General features: G+C 50.7%; 1 protein-coding gene and 1 long non-coding RNA gene across 2 annotated transcripts; both read left to right on the plus strand.

Annotated features, from left to right (window-relative positions):
* The first annotated feature begins 693 nt into the window (after positions 1 to 693).
* LOC136529221 (pEARLI1-like lipid transfer protein 2) lies at positions 694 to 1,626 on the plus strand. Its single transcript, XM_066522313.1, has one exon. It carries the CDS (start codon positions 719 to 721, stop codon positions 1,484 to 1,486), a length of 768 nt encoding a protein of 255 aa, XP_066378410.1. The 5' UTR covers positions 694 to 718; the 3' UTR covers positions 1,487 to 1,626.
* Positions 1,627 to 2,172: 546 nt separating this feature from the next.
* LOC136527024 (uncharacterized) lies at positions 2,173 to 3,660 on the plus strand. Its single transcript, XR_010776663.1, has 3 exons — positions 2,173 to 2,416; positions 3,018 to 3,098; positions 3,583 to 3,660. It is a non-coding gene; the product is annotated as an uncharacterized lncRNA (long non-coding RNA).
* Positions 3,661 to 19,565: the final 15,905 nt, after the last annotated feature.

Genomic DNA, 19,565 nt, shown 5'->3' on the forward strand with positions numbered 1-19,565 from the left:
GGGATTGAGAGGACACGACCATGAATCCATGATTAGTGTTGATAAGTCGTGCATTCAGGTTGGAACCTGTGAGATTTGCCATCGCGTGCACCAGACTGCAGTGAGATCTCGTCAGAAACCTCGGCGATGTTTAGATCCACTTGCTAAAGTTTAAAGTTTAGTTCGGGTCACATTAGATATTTAGGTTTTAATTAAAATGATTAAATATGGGCTAATGGTAAAACTAACTATGTGATTAATTCAGGAGACGAATATATTAAGCCTAATTAATCCATGATTACCATATATTTACTGTAGCATCGCATTCGCGAATCATGAACTAATTAGGCTTAATAAATTTGTATCGTGAATTAGCCTTCATTTACACAATTAGTTTTGTAATTAGACTATAGTTAATACTCTTAATTAGCAGTCTGTTCGCTTGGTCGTATTTGGCTTATAAGACATGACTTATCAGCCAACGAACAATATTTTTCTCTCACACCAAACCAGCCAACAGTACTTTCAGTCATGGCTTATAAGTCAAACAAGCCCAAACGAACATGGCGTAGTAGCCTTCATTTATGCAATTAGTTTTATAATTAGTCTATATTCAATACTTTTAATTATTATCTAAATATTGGACGTGAGTTGACAGGGACTAAAGTTACGCTCCTCTATAAAAGTAGACGTGTGCACAGCCCGTCACGGCCATCGTCGCTGTGTGTAAGCCGGCGCAATGGCCACCTCCACCTCAGTTCCCGTTCTCCTGCTCCTTGCCGCCGCCGCCGGCGGCCTCCTGCTCCCCAGCTCGCTGGCATGGACGAGCAACTGTCCCCCGACCGCGCCCGGCAGTGGTGGGCAAGGCCACCCGTCGTACCCAGCGCCCGGCAGTGGCTCGCCGACGTGGCCTTCCCCAGGCTCCGGCTCCAGCGGCGGCCACAGCCGCCCGCCCCACCATGGCAAGCCGCCCAAGCACCACCACGGACCCCCGTCCAACTGCCCGCCGTGCAACCCGCCGTACGTGCCTCCGACGCCTCGGCCGTCACCGCCCTACGTGCCACCGTACGTGCCGCCGACGCCTCGGCCGTCACCGCCCTACGTGCCGCCGTACGTCCCCCCGACGCCTCGGCCGTCACCGCCCTACGTGCCGCCGTACGTTCCACCGACGCCGCCCTACGTGCCGCCGTACGTGCCGCCGACGCCGCCCTACGTTCCACCGACGCCGCCGGCGTCGCGGACGTGCCCGATCGACACCCTGAAGCTGAACGCGTGCGTGGACGTGCTGAGCGGGCTGATCCACCTGGTGATCGGGCAGGAGGCCAGGTCCAAGTGCTGCCCGCTGGTGCAGGGGGTCGCCGACCTGGACGCGGCGCTGTGCCTCTGCACCACCATCCGCGCGCGCGTGCTCAACATCAACATCTACCTCCCCATCGCGCTCAACCTGCTTATCACCTGCGGCAAGCACCCGCCGTCGGGCTTCCAGTGCCCGCCGCTCTACGACTGAGCTGGCGAGGGAGATCACCGGCTACCGCCGATCGATGTATACGCGCCATGCATGGCATCTTGTGTGCAAGCTAGCTACTTGCAGCATGTCTCTACAATCTCCTACAACTAAAAAAATAAAGTGTACAACTGAAAAAAAAATAAAGCGTGGACACTTTTTAGTATGACATTTGTTTTGAGTCTGTCTTCCCGTTTTGGTGCGACAAAAGTTTCGTCTCACCTTCATGCCGCCCGTGCGTAAAAAATTCTTTCACGCGACAATCGTCCTCTCACCTCGTCGGTCCGCCCCCAGCGATCCCCGCCTGTTTTCACCTCGCTTCCCCCGTGCGATAGCTGTCCCGGAAAAGGAAATCGCCATCCCGTCGCTCCCCCGCGATTCGTCCGTGAGACCTGCTCATGCGACCCATCTCCTCCAATCACTCTCTATCTCCTCCCAGGATCCCGCTCCAATCACGCATGGCCGCCGCCGCGCACGCCGCTACCCGCACCCTGCGGCTGCACACGCCGCCGCTTCCCGTCATCGCACCCCGTGTCCCTGCCGCAACACCATCCCCATTGCTCCTCACCAAATCCCACGACTTGCCCCCGTGGATCCTGGTGGAACTAAGTGGTAGCAACGGAGGACGCACGTGGTGCGTGCTTGGTGGTCTCCATCTCGCCACGCTTCTCGATGTCGACGGTGAAGCAGAAGCGTCGCTTAGGGTTCTTGACGACGCTGCAGAAGCAGTGCCAGTGACGGAGCCTCCTTGCAGGAGTTCTTGGCCTACAAGCCCCCGAACCACATCTCCAGGTGGCTCTCCATCCTCCTCTCCGTCCTGTAGGTTTTCTGGGTCCTCCCTCCGCTCCGCCTCGGGTCATCCGGTCAAGCACCAATCATGCGTGCTCGTGTGGTGTACGACTGACTTGTAGCTGAGCCTTTTTCAACATCGTTGTATGTATTAGGCATTTTATATTCAGATCTATTTATGTGTGAACAAATAATTGTTGTGGAGTCTAGAAAATTAAACAACAATTATTTCTTGGATCTACTTTGGTTAAACACTATGAACATCTAAATTTTTTTGTAGATTGACATAATGAATTTGATGTTGATAAAAAATCATTGATAAAAATGTACTGTACATTTTTTAAATATTTGCTAATTTTTTCGGAGTCAGACATTCTTGTTTCTAGTTATGTACTATGCAATGATTCAATAGTTCGTCTCATCCATATTATATTCCTACTGCGTAGAACCAAAGAGAGTGGTTTCAGTAGACATTCTTTACTGGACTATACTTGTGCTCTATATTTTTTTCTTTTAGTATTGTAAAGTATTTTCAGTGGCATTTACGCCTACAGTTTTCTTTCTTTTTTTTTGAACTGCCTGCAGTTTCCTTTCATGCTTGTCATGTTCTTAAGGTAATTATAAATTGAATCACTGATGGTGTTATTAGGTATCCCAATGCAGTATTGCTCATTGAATTATCAAAGAAAGAAAATTATTGTGAGGGAGTTATCATATGATTTTAAGTGGCCTGTTTGATGTGTAGGGTCGGACTATTGTTAATGGGCGTGTTGAACAGGTAGCAATTAAAACTGGTGAAGATGTTGAGATCTTGGGTTTGACACAGGTTAGATCTTAAATTTTTAATGCCTAAGATCGAATTTATGATACTATTAAATTGCTGCATGTTTATCCTACTTACTAATGTTTGAAGTATGAGATCTTAATTTCTTTAATTGAATGAGTTGTTGGTCTATCAAATTCAGCATGTTAGTAGTTAACAGGGACCAAGATGTCTTAAATTCTAGATCTACCCAGGTCACTGTTTTGGTTAATGGTCATGGCCCTCATAGTGCAAGTGCAAGACATGGAGCTCCAACTTAGTATACAACCCAATTTTTCTTGACTGTTTAGTTTTTTGGGTGATTTATTTTGTAAATGTTAGACAATAACTAAGCACAAGACCAGTGCTATTATTAGTACCAACTTAGTATACAACCCACTTTTTCCTTGACTATTTAATTTTTGGGTGATTTATTTGTAAATGAAACCCATAGCTAAGCACAAGAGTAGAAAGTTCTAATTTTCTATTTTTTGTTTTTGTGATTTAGTACCCACTGCAACGACATGTTGTGATGAAATTTATTCTTGGTCGCACAGTGGTCCCTGAAGACTACAGTTACAATGGTGGAGATGTTCAAAAAGATACTAGACCATGGAGGTCCCTGAAGACTACAGTTACCTGCAAAAGAGATGTTCAAAAACATACTAGACCATGGAGAGATAATGATGGTGAAAGAAGATTGCGCCAGGTTTTTTTGTTGATCCAGAGTATCATTCATGCAACTTGTGTGCAGGATGGTAACACCATTGGTCTTCTTCTTCATGGTCTTAAGCATGGTGATGTCGAGCATGGCCAAGTTAGCATTCCTGACTTTTTTTTTGATAAACAACATTCCTAACTTCAAAGTGATCTGAGAAGTTTTAGAAATATCCATTTGTCTGGAAACTGACTTGCATCATGGTACATGGTTGCGTGATCGCCAAAAGATCTGTACAATTCTTTTATTCGTGATCTTTAGTCTTTGTTACACAATTTCTAGGTCTCCAATATCGAGATTGAACAATCTCTAATGTTGATGCACTGTCATTTTGTACTGTTTCAAGTGGTGTGCAAACCTGGTAGTCTGAAGACATACAAAAAAAGTTTAAGGCAGAAATATACATCCTGAGAAAAGGACGAAGGTGGCCGGCACACTTCCATGTATGTTGTAGTTTATAGATAGAATTTTTGAAAAGTCAAAACATCTTGTAGTTTGGAATGGAAGTTGTTGCTTATCACCTGTAACATATAGTTTTTCTTGATTGATGGAGCACACATGTAGCACCAATAACATATGGAAAATTGTTTGATGATGTGAAATTTTTTAAACTGATTTGTGTTAGTTGATGCATATATTATTCAAAAGAGACATTATGACTTCATTTATTGTAATCTTCTATATTTGTTCACATAAAAAATATCAACTATTATATTATATTCTAATTGTTCATGCTTTGTGAGAACTCATGTAATATTGATGATTAGCTAGGGTGTTGCGAATATCATGTTCAAAATATTGTTTTTAATAGTATATCACACATTTAAAATTGAATTATTGTGACGTTGTTTTTTCCCGTCACCCGCCAGGATCTTGCGCCGTCATCATCGTCGTGGGCGGTCCTCGCCGTCATCGCCCTCGCCATTGACGTCCTTCATCTTCCTCACCAGCCGATCCATCCACTGCCAGCCATCGCGTGCTCAGATCCGTGTGAGGTGCGCTGCAGGAACCACCACACCAATAGGGAGGGCGCCACCAGACGCCCAGCTCGGCATTGGTTTGGCTCGATCAGGAGGCGCCGTGAGTGCTGGTGCGTGTCCTGATCCTATTCATCTCGTTTCTCAGGTCTTTTCCTAATGCGGTTGTTTAACCGAATCAAATCTTCTAATTAGATTATTTTGGGAATTGTGAGTTGACAAGGTTCTAAAAGCCATACCCTTCCCTTACGCCACCACCACCTTCGAGTTCGCATACGGATCACTCATGTGGCTGCTCAATCTGCATATCAAACCGAGACTCCCTCAAACAGGTACTGTGTATAAACAAAAAGAAGATTACTCACATTTGTTGTGACCTGCAGCTATAAAGATATTAGATATTAGTACAAGATAACTAGACACTCCAATTGACTAAACTGCATCGATGTAAAACTCGTTCACTCATATAACTGATGCGATGAATTATTATTTATTTACTGATTGTCGGGGACCAATATTAGGGTACCCGAAGAGGAGGAGCTAATGACCGTCGAACGTTGATTCATCCGCGCAATCAAGAGCACGACTACACCGCTTGCCAGGACACTCCTCGTCCGTCCACTAAGACCATGGGCCCCACCTCGCCCAACCCTCGGGGGCTGGCTCCGCCTCGTGTGACATCTAAGGGCAGACTCTGCCTTGCCCGACGTCCGGGGGCTGGCTCCGGCTCGCCCGACGTCTGGGGGTAGACTCCGCCTCGCCCGATGTCTGGGAGCAGACTCCGCCTCGCCCGACGTCCGGGGGCAGACTCCGCCTCGGCCGACGTCTGTGTGCTGCTCCTTCATAACTACGCGCGCAGATAATGCATGGCACTCAAGTGAACCGCAATACCATGGACCACACCCTGCACGCCTAAAGGAAAGTACCGATAGGATATGACAAGACAAGTGCTTTAAGGCCCTTCTGGGCATGTCAGAGCCCGAACAGTGTTGTGGGCGCTGACATTTGTTTTATAGTGTTGTGGGCGCCGCCATTGGCCCTCGGGCGTGGATCCTGACGGGACCATACGACAACCACTACGGTCTAGGAGGAGACTCGCGTCCTCTACAGTGATGGACATGCAGTTATTGTGTCGTTTTCTCCCCGTAGGGTTGCGGATCAACACCCCAGTCCGTCGCGCCACCCACCGGGGCGGGATGGAACGTGACCACTTGTTGATTAAGCCAGAGCATGGCATCATCAACGGACAGACGCCTAGCATGGAGCTATCCCTGGCACCATCTACCATGTCAGCAGGACGGGCTCATAGGAAAAGGAAGACCTGGCACCTTCGAAGGACCTTCTTGGTCTCTGGTTCTTCTTCTTTCTCCCATCTGTAATCCCTGCTTCCTCTTGGTCTATAAAAGGGAAGGTAGGGCACCCCACTAAGGGGACCGATCTATTCAACACACCACGCATCTCATCACACATAGCTGAGCAACAACCAACTCTCAGTGCCCTTTCAACCTTTCCATTAGAGACTTGGGACATGTCCCTCTCTCGTCCGTTTGTAACCCCTACTACAAAACTTTCAGTGCTAATAACACAAGCAATAGTCGCAAACTGGATGTAGGGACATTCTGTCCGAACTAGTATAAACCTTGTGTCTTTTAGCACACCATCCAGGTCTAACACGCAATAATATAAATTTACTCGTTGGTGTTTACTCAAAACACCGATAGTTGGCGCGCCAGGTAGGGGACCTTTGCGCGTTTCGACATTAACATCATGCCACAGATGGCTAGCCACGGAATTAGCTGGGCCCCAGGTGCACACGTGCGCTTCGGTGACCTAAACTTCATCGTCATGGTGGGAGGAGAGTTGGCATTGGCTCATGCCGCCATCCAACCTCTCCCCTCCATCGGCCTCAACTACGAGAGGTTTGAGCGCCAGCTCGGCATCTCCCGGGGACCCCAGCCATCTAGGGAGGACCCGCGCTGCCTCACCCTCTCTCTAGAACACCCCACATGGAGCACCCCAATAGTGCTTTCGTTCGGTCTCTGCAATGCTGCGGCGACCGTTAGCCACCTTGTGGCACAGCGCATGATCCCATCCCCCATGAACGAGTTCGTGAGGGTGATCGAACACGTCACGAAATCTTTCCATGACATCCTAGCAGAGGAGCCAGGTCACCCTCTAGCTCTGACACCAGCAGGGGAAGCCATCACCCCTCTCGTGAATGGTTCATGGCAGGTACCCCCAAGGAGCATGTCAAAAGCGTCCACGAGGGGGAGGCTACTCCAACAAACAACCTCGGTGACGAGGCCGAGAGGGAGACAATAGCCCCGCCACGCATGCCGGTGGAGCAGCTAAAAGCCTGACACCGAGAGATCAAGGAAGCGCGACTCTAGCTCAGGCAGGAATGCGCAGAGCTCAACCAGGAGATAGAGCGTCGTGGAGACGGTGGGCTCGCACGCGCCATGGCCCGCGATGTGAACTAGAGAATCATCACAGATGATGAAGCCCTCCCTCGCTTCACCCAGGTAATCTAGAACATCGCCGCTATGGTGGCCTTGCTCCATGGCCTCCCAGAGGCCACGACGCCCGAGGATCGTCAGGCCCACCACGAGATTCGTACGTTGCTTGAGCATGCGACGGCGCAGCAGGCCGAGAGCTCATTGTCTCGGCAACACAAGCTCGACGCCAGCCAGCGCACGCTCTTAGAATGCCCCAGCAAGAACGCGTCGGTCCACCAGGAACCACAAGGAAGTAGGCAGCACACCACGGTCCCAGTGCGTCAGCGTCTCGACCGCAACCATAATGCACGCAACACCCTCATTGCCCGCAAACATGCCTACGACGACCCAAGAGAGGGAGCCAGATGCGGCTATCACCCTCGTCGTGGTGGACGCTACGACAATGGCGATGACCGAAGCCCGAGCCCTGGCCTGTCGGGGCCTCAGGCCTTCGGCTGACACATCCTCAACGCCACCTTTCCGCCAAGGTTCCGGCCACCAACCAACATCCTGAAGTACTTGAGGAGACAAACCTCAGACTATGGCTCGAGGATTATCGGCTTGCCTACCAAGCTGGTGGAGTGGATAATGACGATTTCATTATCCACAACCTTCCACTATTCTTAGCCGACCAACAGGATCTAGAGTTGGATGGACTTGAAGGAGATCTTCGTGGGGAACTTCCAGGGCACATACAAGCGCCCTAGGAACCCATGGGACCTCAAAAACTGCCGATAGAAAGCCGGTGAGACCCTCTGTGGGTACATCTGACGTTTCTCCTAGTAGTGCAATGAGCTACCTAACGTCGCCGATGCCGACGTCATAGGGGCTTTCCTATCCAGGACCACCTGCGAGTCTCTAGTTCATAAGCTGGGACGCAAGGGCCCGTGAACCACCAAGTAACTCCTTGACATCGCCACTAGCCACACCTCAGGGAAAGATGTGGTCAGAGCAATCTTCAATCGCCTCGATGGCAAGGTGAGGTGACACAAGGACGCCGATGAAGGTGCATCCAATCGTTCTTCCAAAAAGGAGAACAAGAAGCAACGGCGCAAGGGCTCACTCATGGCCGCCGCTGACCACACGGGTGGTTGGAAGCCTATGGAGGGCACTCCAAACCATTTCAAAAAACTACTCGAGGGGCATGCCCAAACCATGCCTTCTTGGTCAAGCATCTGTACAAGGACTGTAGCCTGATGAGGCGGTTCTTGTCCGGAGGCTCCAACAAAGGGGAGCACGGAAAGGACCCTGACCCCATCATAGATGACGTCGAGGAGAAAGACGGCGACTTTCCAACACCAGATGGCTTCCTCATGATCTTCGGAGGATCAGAAGCCTATGACTCCAAGCACCACCAGAAGATCGCGTGTCGCAAGGTCTATGCGACCAAATCAGCCACACCTGCATTCCTCCGGTGGTTAGAGTCTGCTATAACCTTCGATCGGACCGACCACCCAGAGAACGTCCTGCAGCCAAGGAGGTACCCACTCATGGTCAACCCAATCATCGGCATGAAGTGGCTCACCAAAGTACTGATGGATGGAGGCAGCGGCCTCAACATCATGTACGCCGAGACGCTCGACGCTATGGGCGTTGACCAAGCGCGCATCCGGCCAACCAGAGTGCCCTTTCATGGAATTATGCCTGGAAAGCAGGCCATGTCACTCAGACAGATAGATCTACCCGTCACCTTCGGGGGCCCGTCCAACTATAGGACGGAGACCCTCACTTTCAAAGTGGTTGGGTTCCACGAAACTTACCACGCCATACTAGGACGACTATGCTACACAAAGTTCATGGCCATCCCCAACTACACCTACCTTAAGCTGAAGATGTCGGGCCCAGGCGGGGTCATCACCGTCGGCACCTCCTATCGGCGTGCCTACGAATGCGAAATCGAGTGCTGCGATCACGCCACAGCGATCGTAGCCTCCAGAGAGCTCGCGGACATAAAAAAAAGAGGTCACTAGAGAAGCACCCGACCCCAAAATGTCGGCCAGGTCCTTCAAGCCAGCGGAAGGCTCTAAGGGAGTCCTCATAGACCCTAGGAGCACCAAGGGGAAAATGGTGCACATTGGTACCACGCTCTCCTCCGAATAGGAAAGCGCGCTCGTCGACTTCCTCTGTGCTAACCGAGCCATCTTCGTGTGGAAACCCTCAGACATGCCATGCATTCTGAGGGAAGTCACTGAGCACACCTTGAAGATCCACCTAGGCTCCAAGCTGGTGAAACAACGCCTGTGTCGCTTTGATGTGGGGAAACGTAGGACCATCGGCGAGGAGATCGCAAAGCTTTTGGCGGCTGGATTCATCAAGAAAGTATACCACCTAGAGTGGTTAGCCAATCCCGTTCTTGTATGAAAGAAGAGTGGAAGATGGAGGATGTGTGTTGACTATACGTGTCTCAACAAGGCATGCCCAAAGGATCCATTTCCTTTGCCGCGCATAGACCAAATAATTGACTCTACCTCGGGGTGTGAAACCCTCTGCTTCCTTGATGCGTACTTTGGGTACCATCAAATCATGATAAAAGAGTCCGACCAGCTCGCGACATCTTTCATCACTCCCTTCGGATCATTCTGCTATGTCTTAATATCGTTCGGTCTGAAGAACACTAGGGCTACATACCAGCATTGTATGCTCAAGTGTTTTGGGGACCTCATCAGGTGGACCATTGAGGCCTATGTTGATGACATCATGGTCAAGTCCAAATGGGCTGACCATCTCGTTGCCGATCTTGAGCAGACCTTTGCAAAACTCCGAGCGAATGGCATCAAACTCAATCCTGAGAAGTGGGTTTTTGGGGTCCCGAGGGGCATGCTGCTTGGTTTCATTATCTCTGAGTGTGGCATCGAGGCCAACCCAGAGAAGATCTCAGCTATCACAAGGATCAGTCTGATTCAGAATATAAAGGGGGTGCAGCGAATTATAGGGTGCCTCGCCGCACTCAGCCACTTCATCTCACGCCTCAGCGAACAAGGTCTCCCCCTTTATCGACTTCTGAAGAAGGCCTATGAAAGGTCCTAATATGGCTAGAGGGGGGTGAATAGCCTATTTAAAAATCTACAAATCAACTAGAGCAATTTGATTAGTATGACAAATAGCGTAATGCAAACTTGCTCTAGCTCTACAAGGGTTGCAAGCCACCTATCCAACAATTCTAGTTGCAATGATTACTTAGGCACCCAAACTTGCTATGTAACTACTCACTAAGAGCTCTCAATCTTGCTACTCTAAAGAGCTCAACTAGATGAATATAAATAATAAAGCAAGCTCTCAATTCTAATTACACTAAAGAGCTTGTATCAACTAGTTTGCAAGAATGTAAATAAGTGAGTAGGGTGATTATACCGCCGTGTAGGGGATGAACCAATCAAAAGATGAATATATAGCCAATCACCGGTAGAATGCCAAAGACAAGAGACAATCGATTTTCTCCCAAGGTTCACGTGCTTACCAACACGCTACGTCCCCGTTGTGTCGACCAACACTTGGTGGTTCGGCAGCTAAGAGGTGTTTCACAAACCTCGTCCACACGGTAGGACACCGCAAGAACTGACCCACAAGTGAGGTAACTCAATGACACGAGCAATTTACTAGAGTTACCTTTCGGCACTCCACCGGGGAAGGTACAACTCCCCTCACAATCACTGAAGGCGGCCACGAACAATCACCAACTCGTGCCGATCCTCCACCGCTGCTCCAACCATCTAGGTGGTGGCAACCACCAAGAGAAACAAGCGAAATCCATAGCACAACACGAATACCAAGTGCCTCTAGATGCAATCACTCAAGCAATGCACTTGGATTCTCTCCCAATCTCACAATGATGATGGATCAATGATGGAGATGAGTGGGAGGGCTTTGGCTAAGCTCACAAGGTTGCTATGTCAATGAAAATGTGCAAGAGTTATCCCTTGAGCCGGCCATGGGGCTTTAAATAGAAGCCCCCATCAAATAGAGCTGTTATACCCCTTCACTGGGCATAACGCGGGCTGACCGGACGCTCCGGTCAGACTGACCAGACTCTAGACCCAGCGTCTGGTCAACCGATGTAAGCCATGTGTCATTGTCCATTCAACAGGAACCACCCGATCGTAACGGCTAAGTAGCAACCGGACGCTCTGGCACAAGTGACCGGACGCTGGACCCCCAGCGTCCGGTCGTTTCCAGTAAGCTTCCAGACCAGGTTTTCTTTGACCGGACGCGTCTGGTCCACCTCGACAGGACACACCTCAGCGTCCAGTGCGAAACCCTTGACAGTGTGCTGACCTGTCAGTTCGACCGGACCTAGACCTCCAGCGTCTGGTCAATAGACCGATGCTAGCGTTTTCACTGCTACGCCTAACCAGATGCGCCGGTCCACCGAAGACCAGCGTCTGGTCACAGTGAAGACAGTGAGACTGAGTTCCTTTCTCCTCTATCTTCTTCACCCTTGATCAAGTGTGCTAACCATCAAGTGTATCACCTTGTGCACATGTGTTAGCATATTTTCATAAACATTTTCAAGGGTGTTAGTACTCCACTAGATCCTAAATGCATATGCAATGAATTAGAGCATCTAGTGGCACTTTGATAACCGTATTTCGATACGAGTTTCACTCCTCTTAATAGTACGGCTATCTATCCTAAATGTGATCACACTCACTAAGTGTCTTGATCACTAAAACAAAATGGCTCCTACATTTTATACCTTTGCCTTGAGCCTTTTGTTTTTCTCTTTCTTCTTTTCCAAGTTCAAGCATTTGATCATCACCATGCCATCACCATTTTCATGATCTTCGTCATTGCTTCATCACTAGGAGTAGTGCTACATATCTCATAATCACTTTGATAAACTAGGTTAGCACTTAGGGTTTTATCAACTAACCAAAACCAAACTAGAGCTTTTAGCTGATCACTTCGAATGGACATCCAAGGCCTAGGAAGCACTTGACATGATTAAACAGCTCCTGATGAAGGCCCCGATCCTGATCCCTCCCACCAAGGGAGAACCCCTTCTGCTCTACATCGTGTCCACCACACAAGTAGTCAGCGTTGTTCTAGTAGTGGAGTGGGAAGAAGAGGGGCATGCCCTCAAAGTACAGCGTCCTGTGTACTTCATCAGCGAGGTCCTATCCGACTCAAAGACCCATTACCCCCAAATCTAGAAGCTTCTATACGCTGTCCTTATCACTAGGAGGAAGCTATGGTACTACTTTGAGTCACATCCAGTGACAGTCGTGACATCCTTCCCCCTTGGCGAGGTCATCCAAAACCAGGACGCCATAGGGAGAACCGCAAAATGGGCACTGAAGCTGATGGGTGAGGGCATTGCGTATGCCTCTCGGGCAGCCATCAAGTCCTAGGTGTTGGCTGACTTCATCGTAGAATGGACTAAGGTCCAAATGCCACCAGCGGTCGTCGATCAAGAGTACTGGACAATGTGCTTCGACGGATCTCTTATGAAGAAGGGTGCTAGCGTGGGGCTGGTCTTCGTGTCACCCCTCGGCATACGCATGAGGTACATGGTCTATCTCCATTTCCCCTCCTCCAACAACGTAGCCGAGTACGAGGCGCTCATCAACGGCCTATGCATTGCCATCGAATTGGGCATCCGACGCCTCGACGTTCGAGGGGATTCCTAGCTGGTCGTCGACCAAGTCATAAAGGAGTCAAGTTACCACGACGCCAAGATGGCCATGTACTATCGAGAAGTCCACCAGTTGGAGGACAAGTTCGACGGCCTCAAACTCAATCACATCCCGAGGCGTCTCAATGAGGCAGCTAACGCGCTTGCGAAAGCTGCATTCGGCCAAGAGCCGGTGCCAACGGGCGTCTTTGCCAGCGACCAGCACAAGCCCTCGGTTCACTATGAGAAGTCAGAACAGGGCGGTGATGGTCCATCCAATCTCGGCCCAGGGGCTGAACAACCGTCGACTAGTTCTGGCTCCAAAGTCATGGAGCTCGAAGAAGATCCAGCGACAGAGCCCGACCCTCTGGTCAACTAGAGAATGCTCTACCTCCTCTGTGACACACTACCAATAGATAGGACAGAGGCCCGATGGCAGGCACATCGTGCCAAGTCCTTTGTTCTTATGGAGGGCGAACTCTACAAGCGAGGAGACATCAGGATCCTGCAGCGCTGCATCCCCTTCGAATAGGGGAAGCATTTGTTGAGCAATATCCATGGTGGGGTCTACGGTCACCATGCCACACCTAGAACCATGGTCGGAAATGTGTTCTGATAGGGCTTCTACTGGCCTACTGCGGTAGCCAATGCCGAGCAAATCGTACGCACCTACGAAGGGTGCTAGTACTATGCTCGGTAGACTCACCAACTGGCCCAAGCACTCTAGACGGTCCCCATCACCTGGCCATTCATGGTCTGGGGACTCGATCTGGTTGGACCACTCAAAAAGGTGCTCGGGGGATACAACCACTTGCTTGTCACCATTGACAAGTTTACAAAATGGATAGAAGCTCGGTCGATCTCCACGATCAAATCTGAGTAGGCCATGTTGTTCTTCCTCGACATCGTCCATCGCTTCGGAGTCCCAAACTCCATCATCACGAACAATGGCACACAATTCACTGGGAAGAAGTTCATCCAATTTTGCGATGAACATCACATCCGTGTCGACTAGGCCTCCATAGCACACCCCTGAATGAATGGGCAGGTGGAACGCACGAACGACATGGTCCTACAAGGCCTCAAACCCAGGATCTTCAATCGGTTGAACAAATTCGGCGCACGCTGGGTCACTGAACTTCCTTCAGTACTCTAGAGCCTAAGGACAGCCCCTAGTCGAGCCATCTGCTACACGCCCTTCTTCATGGTCTACGGTTCTGAGGCCATCCTCCTAACTAACCTCGACTATGGAGCGCTAAGGATCAGGGCGTATGATGAACAGGGACCCAAGGCATCCCACGAGGACGCCATGGACCAGCTGGATGAAGCTCGCGACATCGCCCTCCTCTGCTTGGCCAAGTACCAGCAGGTGTTGCGATGGTACCACAGCCAACAAGTGTGGGGTCAGGCCTTCAACATCGGGGACCTGGTCCTCCGCCTCACGTAGAGCAACAAGGACCGCCACAAGCTCTCCCCACTACGAGAGGGACCATACGTCGTCGCGGAGGTCCTCTGGCCAGGCACCTACAAACTAAAAACCATCAACGGTGAGGTCTTCACCAATGCCTAAAACATCGAGCAGCTATGTCGCTTTTACCCCTAATAAATGCACACTTTTTACTTATCAGTTTCGTTATCAAAACTCCCCAATCCTTCGTGACATCCGATCCCAACAAACATCAGGGGGTCAGGCCTCACTCAAGGGCTGATATAAGTACATTTATCCTATAAAAATTCTCTGTGCCTGCCCTCTGTACGTTAAGTCCTAGGAGCTGGGTTTTCAGGAACAAGCTCAGAGTAAAACTTGGCGGACTGCGAGAAACCTACGCCCTAGCGGCTACGGTGCCTTTGCTCACTAGCATGATCAGAGCTAACTCACCCGTACTCCCAGCCTTTATGACATCAACTATGGGAAGGGTCGGAATACTCTAAAACCTCTTTTACAAAAAGAGGAAGAAGAACTAAAAAATTGTTTGCTATAACGAAGAGCTCATCCATTTTTGCGCAAATTCGATGCTTGGCTTATTTACCTAACTAAATTCTTGCGCGAAATGTCCTCATCCCCTATTTCCGTAGGGAAATCTTGTCTCAATAGGTAACGCAAGTCGATTGTATAGCTTGACCACTAATGAGAAACAGATAAGGGGCAAGCAGGGTCACGCTCATATTAGGGGGAGGCTTTCCAAACCCACCACACTTACCATCGAGGTAAAATCGGTGCCTAGGTCGATCGGACAACTCAAGACCGCTGCCGAAAGATAAGCATCTTCACTTGCTTACTTTACGTATTAATTTCATTACCAAGCTTCCGACCCCAGCGACGGCAGAGGGTCGGGAATTGCTCGGGGGCTGGCGAGGGTGTCTATTCGCTAGACATTTCTCATTGCCCGGCCCCTCCTCACATTAAAAAAAGGTGGAGGTATGGTGTGCGGGCGCAAACTTTGAGTAGGCCTGGTCAGACCACTAGGACCCTATGCCCCAGCGGCTACGATGTTTTGGTACACCAGCGTGATCAGAGTCCTTGTCTCCGCACTCCAAACCTTAACCTCCACCTTCTCGGGAATGACTTGGAGGGGCCTACCTATAGAATCTCCATCAAGGAGAGGCTATTAGGTCGCCCAAATCGATTGAACGGTTTGGGCCACTGCCAAATGACAGATACGGAGGAATGGGAATCCCATGTAGTGTATGCCAGATGTCGGACCCGAACCCCACATGGACATATCTGGTAAAGAGCTCCTAGAACCTGCCACTCGTGTCATCGAGGTAACATTATCGACCCCCATTTTTTCTTAAACTATGATCATTTATACATTCGTCTATTCAATCATCTCGTACATCCGAGCATTGCACATGCGATTGCCGCATCACAATGCTTCGCGTCGCGTCACGAAGTAGTAGTCGTCTCATTCGATATGAATGGCGATCGACTGAGGTTCGAAGGCTGGCCCGCGAAGGGCTCGAGGCCGCCTTGTGTCAAACAGCGCCAGGGGAGAAAAACTGAGATGAGCCCCAATGGCCTTGCCCGACCCCTTCTCAGAAGCGGATAGGGACATCTTGACCCTTCTTGTTCGATTCTAACCTCGAGCCAAACCTACAGAATCTCCAATCGAGGAGAGTCCAATGGGCCACTCGAGCCTATTGAACGGCTCGAGCATCTGCCGGGAGGCAGGTTAAGAAGTAGTGGAATGCCACATGAGGGCTCTGCTGACCCCATCAGTGGATGATAGACCTAGATTCCACTCGAACATGCCCGTTAGCGAGCTCACTAGGCATGACATTTGAGCCATCGAGGCAAGTGTCGTTAGCTCAGCCTTCGATTGCGAAAATTGAGGACAGGGTGACGCATGAAACATAGCCGACCCCTTTTGAACCCCATGGGGCTTGCGGGCTCAAGCCGCCTGATCCTAGATCGAGAGACCAAGGTTCGAAGGCTGCCCGCAAAGGGCCCAAGGCTGCCTCACGTTAAACAGATCTAGGGGAGAAAACACAGATGAGCCCCAGTGGCCTTCGCTCGTCCCGCCTAGAAGCGGATAAGGTCATCTCAACCTTCTCATTTGACCCAAACCTCTAGCTGAGCCCATAGACTCCCCATCAAGGGGGAATCTATTGGAAGGTGGGTTAAGGAGCAACAGAATGCCCCCCGAGGGCTTTGCTGACCCCATTACAAGCGACGGAACCGAATTCTATTTGAACACGCCCATCAGCGAGCTCATCGAGCGCGTCACCCGAGCCATCAAGGAAAATGACGTTAAATCAACCCCTCCTGTTGCGGAAACTGTGGATGGGGTGACAGTCATGAAAAATGAGCCGACCCTTGACCAAATCCCTGCCATGCGCGGCGGCTCAAGGAAGGTTGGGCTTACAAGTAGACCAAACGCATGGTCATAGAATGATAGCTAAGATCTTAGGGAGAGGGTACGTGCGAATACAAGATATGCATGCTCCTAAGTTTCGTTGTCCTTCCCTCGAATTCAGTGACATCTGACCCCAGCAGCGGTAAAGGGGTCGGACCTCACTCGGGGGCTGATGAAGGTATAAGTATACCTTTTTTGAAACAGTCGTTGTGTCAGACCTCTTCTTCACACTAAGCCTAGTGGCAAGGTTTGTTGAAACGAATGATTAATCAGGTCTGGTTGAACTACAAAACACTTACACCTCGGGCCCTATGGTTTTAATGCACGGAAGGGTTGGAATACGTGAGCCCTCTCTTATCGCATACAAAAAGGGAAGGAAACAAATTCAATCAAATGAAACAAAGTAACAAAGTAACAAATTTGTTCTTGATACATAAGGATTGGCAATTGTCCAGAGTATAATGACGCTTATCCAAGATCACCCAACCTAGTTAACTAACTATCCCCTCCGGGGAGAACTATCTCTTCAACTTTGTCCACCAGGTTCCGCGTGATAGGAGCCACCGCCATCTCTATTTCATCCAGCTCGGAGGCTTTGTAGCCAGGCGCGAAGCCAAGGCTCATTGTCTCCAAGTCGATACTATTGGCATAGTGGGAGCGGGCAATGGTGAAGGCTTGGATAATCCCGAAGCGAAGAGCTTCCCTCTTGAGCTGGCACACCCGCGCCGTGATATCTATGGCATGGGCCGCAAGCGAGCTAGTTCCCTCTGATCGATCCACCTCCAGGTCATCAAAGACCACCTCGACGACAGCGCATAGAAGATCGTGCTCATCGCTCTTCGCCTAAAGGGTCCTCTGTGCCTCGGCAAGCTCCATGACCAGCCCGGCGAAGACGCTCTCAGCCTCCAGCCTTTGGGCTACCGCAGTTCCAAGATCAGCCTGCAAGGAGCCAATCCTCTGCTATGCCTTGATGCACTCTTAGACGGCCTGGTCGCACTCTCTGCGGGCCACGCCGTGCTCTAAGCGGAGCCTCTCCGTAGTCTGGCATAGCTTGTCTCGCTCCCTGCGCAGCCGGGCAACCGCCTCATCATCTAGGTTCACCTTCTGCTGCAGGGCTGTGGACCTCTCCTCGGCTACCAGCTTGAGCTCCTGCTCCCTCTCCACCTCAGCCAGGAGGTCGAGGACCCGCTGGCGGGCCTCAGCATCCCTCTAGAGCAGCTCGTCCCACTCCTTTCGGACTCTGGCAGCCTCCTCCTTGTCCTGTCGTGCCCTCGCTGACAGATCTTGGAACGCCTTCTCGGCATCCTCCGCGTCCTGACATGCCTCAACCTCCCGCTATCGGAGACTAGCCGCCTCCTCGGCCAGGGGAGTCAGCTCGGCCACCCTCTATTGGGCGATAGTAAGCTGGGCACTTATGTCCCCGCACAGCCGGGTCTCTTCAGCAAGGCGGCCCCACTTCGACAGACGCATCAGCGGATACTCGTTGATGTGGTTGTTGCGAAGCTGAATGCCGGCACATCCCATTGGCACGTTCAGCTCCTACTTCTTCTCCCGCTTCTTCAGGAGGGTGACGGCGAAGAAGTGCCACCATAGGTCAAAGTGGGGACTAATCCCTAGGAACCCCTCACACAAGGCAATGAACGCCGCAATGTGCTAGATTCCATTGGGATTAAGATGTTGTAGCTCTACCTTGTAGTAGTGCAGCAATCCCCGAAGAAACTTGTGGGCATTGGCGGTGAATCCCCGCTCGTGGAAGTGAGCGAAGGACATGATGTAGCCCTCGGGCGGCGACGATGCATCCTCGTCACTGGGCAGCCACCACTCCTCGGCAGTGGTCCATGCACAAAGGAGACCACGACGAACGAGGCCCTCCAGGCGCTGGAGGGTAATATCAGAGCAGCACCATGGCTCCATTGGAGAATTGGAGTGGTGGATGCGAATTCGATGACGGCTGAAACACGGATACGAGAGGCTTAGGCGATTGGCGGCGAAGGTTGTAGATGCAAAGGCAAGGAGGCAATATGCGAAACCCTTGGGGCGAACCCTTTGGTTTTATAGGGGCGACGGATGCGAGGAAGGCAATCATCTACCTAGATCTCCATGTGTACCATGATCCGCCACCATGTCATGACATGAGATAGGCACCCCCAGTCTCTATCCTTGACCTCCAAAGTCGCGCCAGACATTTTTCCTATCTAGGCTGACCAGGACTCTTCACCAGCAAAAGGATACGAGTCAAAAAGCATTCCTCTAGCCCGGCTAGGCCTAGGAGTTCGAGGGCTGGCCCGTCAATGATTTCGACGGCCATCCCAAGGCACCCTTACGACAAAGGATGGGCCCGCAAATCAGCCAAAACTTAGGCGCACAAGCTTCATGGGAGTCTTGGCCCGTGATCAAGTCTCAGCCGGGCTAGCCCTGGGCGGATCCCCATGAACGGGATGCTAGGATCCCAATTGAGCTATCCAACTAAACAACCACCAAACCTCACGACCATACCCATGAAGGGTCAGGCCTTGGCGAAGAAGAAATCGCCATCTTAGGGGCACACCGGGGACAACAATAGAGGGACATGGCTCTCAGAACCCTCTCATTCGGAAAACCCTCGGAAGGAGTACCCTACTCCTCCGTAGGCTCAGGGGCTACACCCACTGAGTGCGCTCGCGCGCACCCGCTGGCAAGTCACAAAATCCCCCAGGCGATTCTACTCGAATCGCCTAGGGGCTTGAGGGCTACTATCGGGGACCAATATTAGGGTACCCAAAGAGGAGGAGCTAATGATCGTCGAACATTGATTCATCCATGCGATCAAGAGCATGACTACACCGCTTGCTAG

Source organism: Miscanthus floridulus, chromosome 19 (genome assembly GCF_019320115.1).
Source record: "Miscanthus floridulus cultivar M001 chromosome 19, ASM1932011v1, whole genome shotgun sequence".
Classification (NCBI taxonomy): domain Eukaryota; kingdom Viridiplantae; phylum Streptophyta; class Magnoliopsida; order Poales; family Poaceae; genus Miscanthus; species Miscanthus floridulus.

Bases quoted from the DNA above. Each gene is read 5' to 3' on its own strand.
- LOC136529221 (XM_066522313.1), top strand. From the start codon at position 719: ATGGCCACCTCCACCTCAGTTCCCGTTCTCCTGCTCCTTGCCGCCGCC.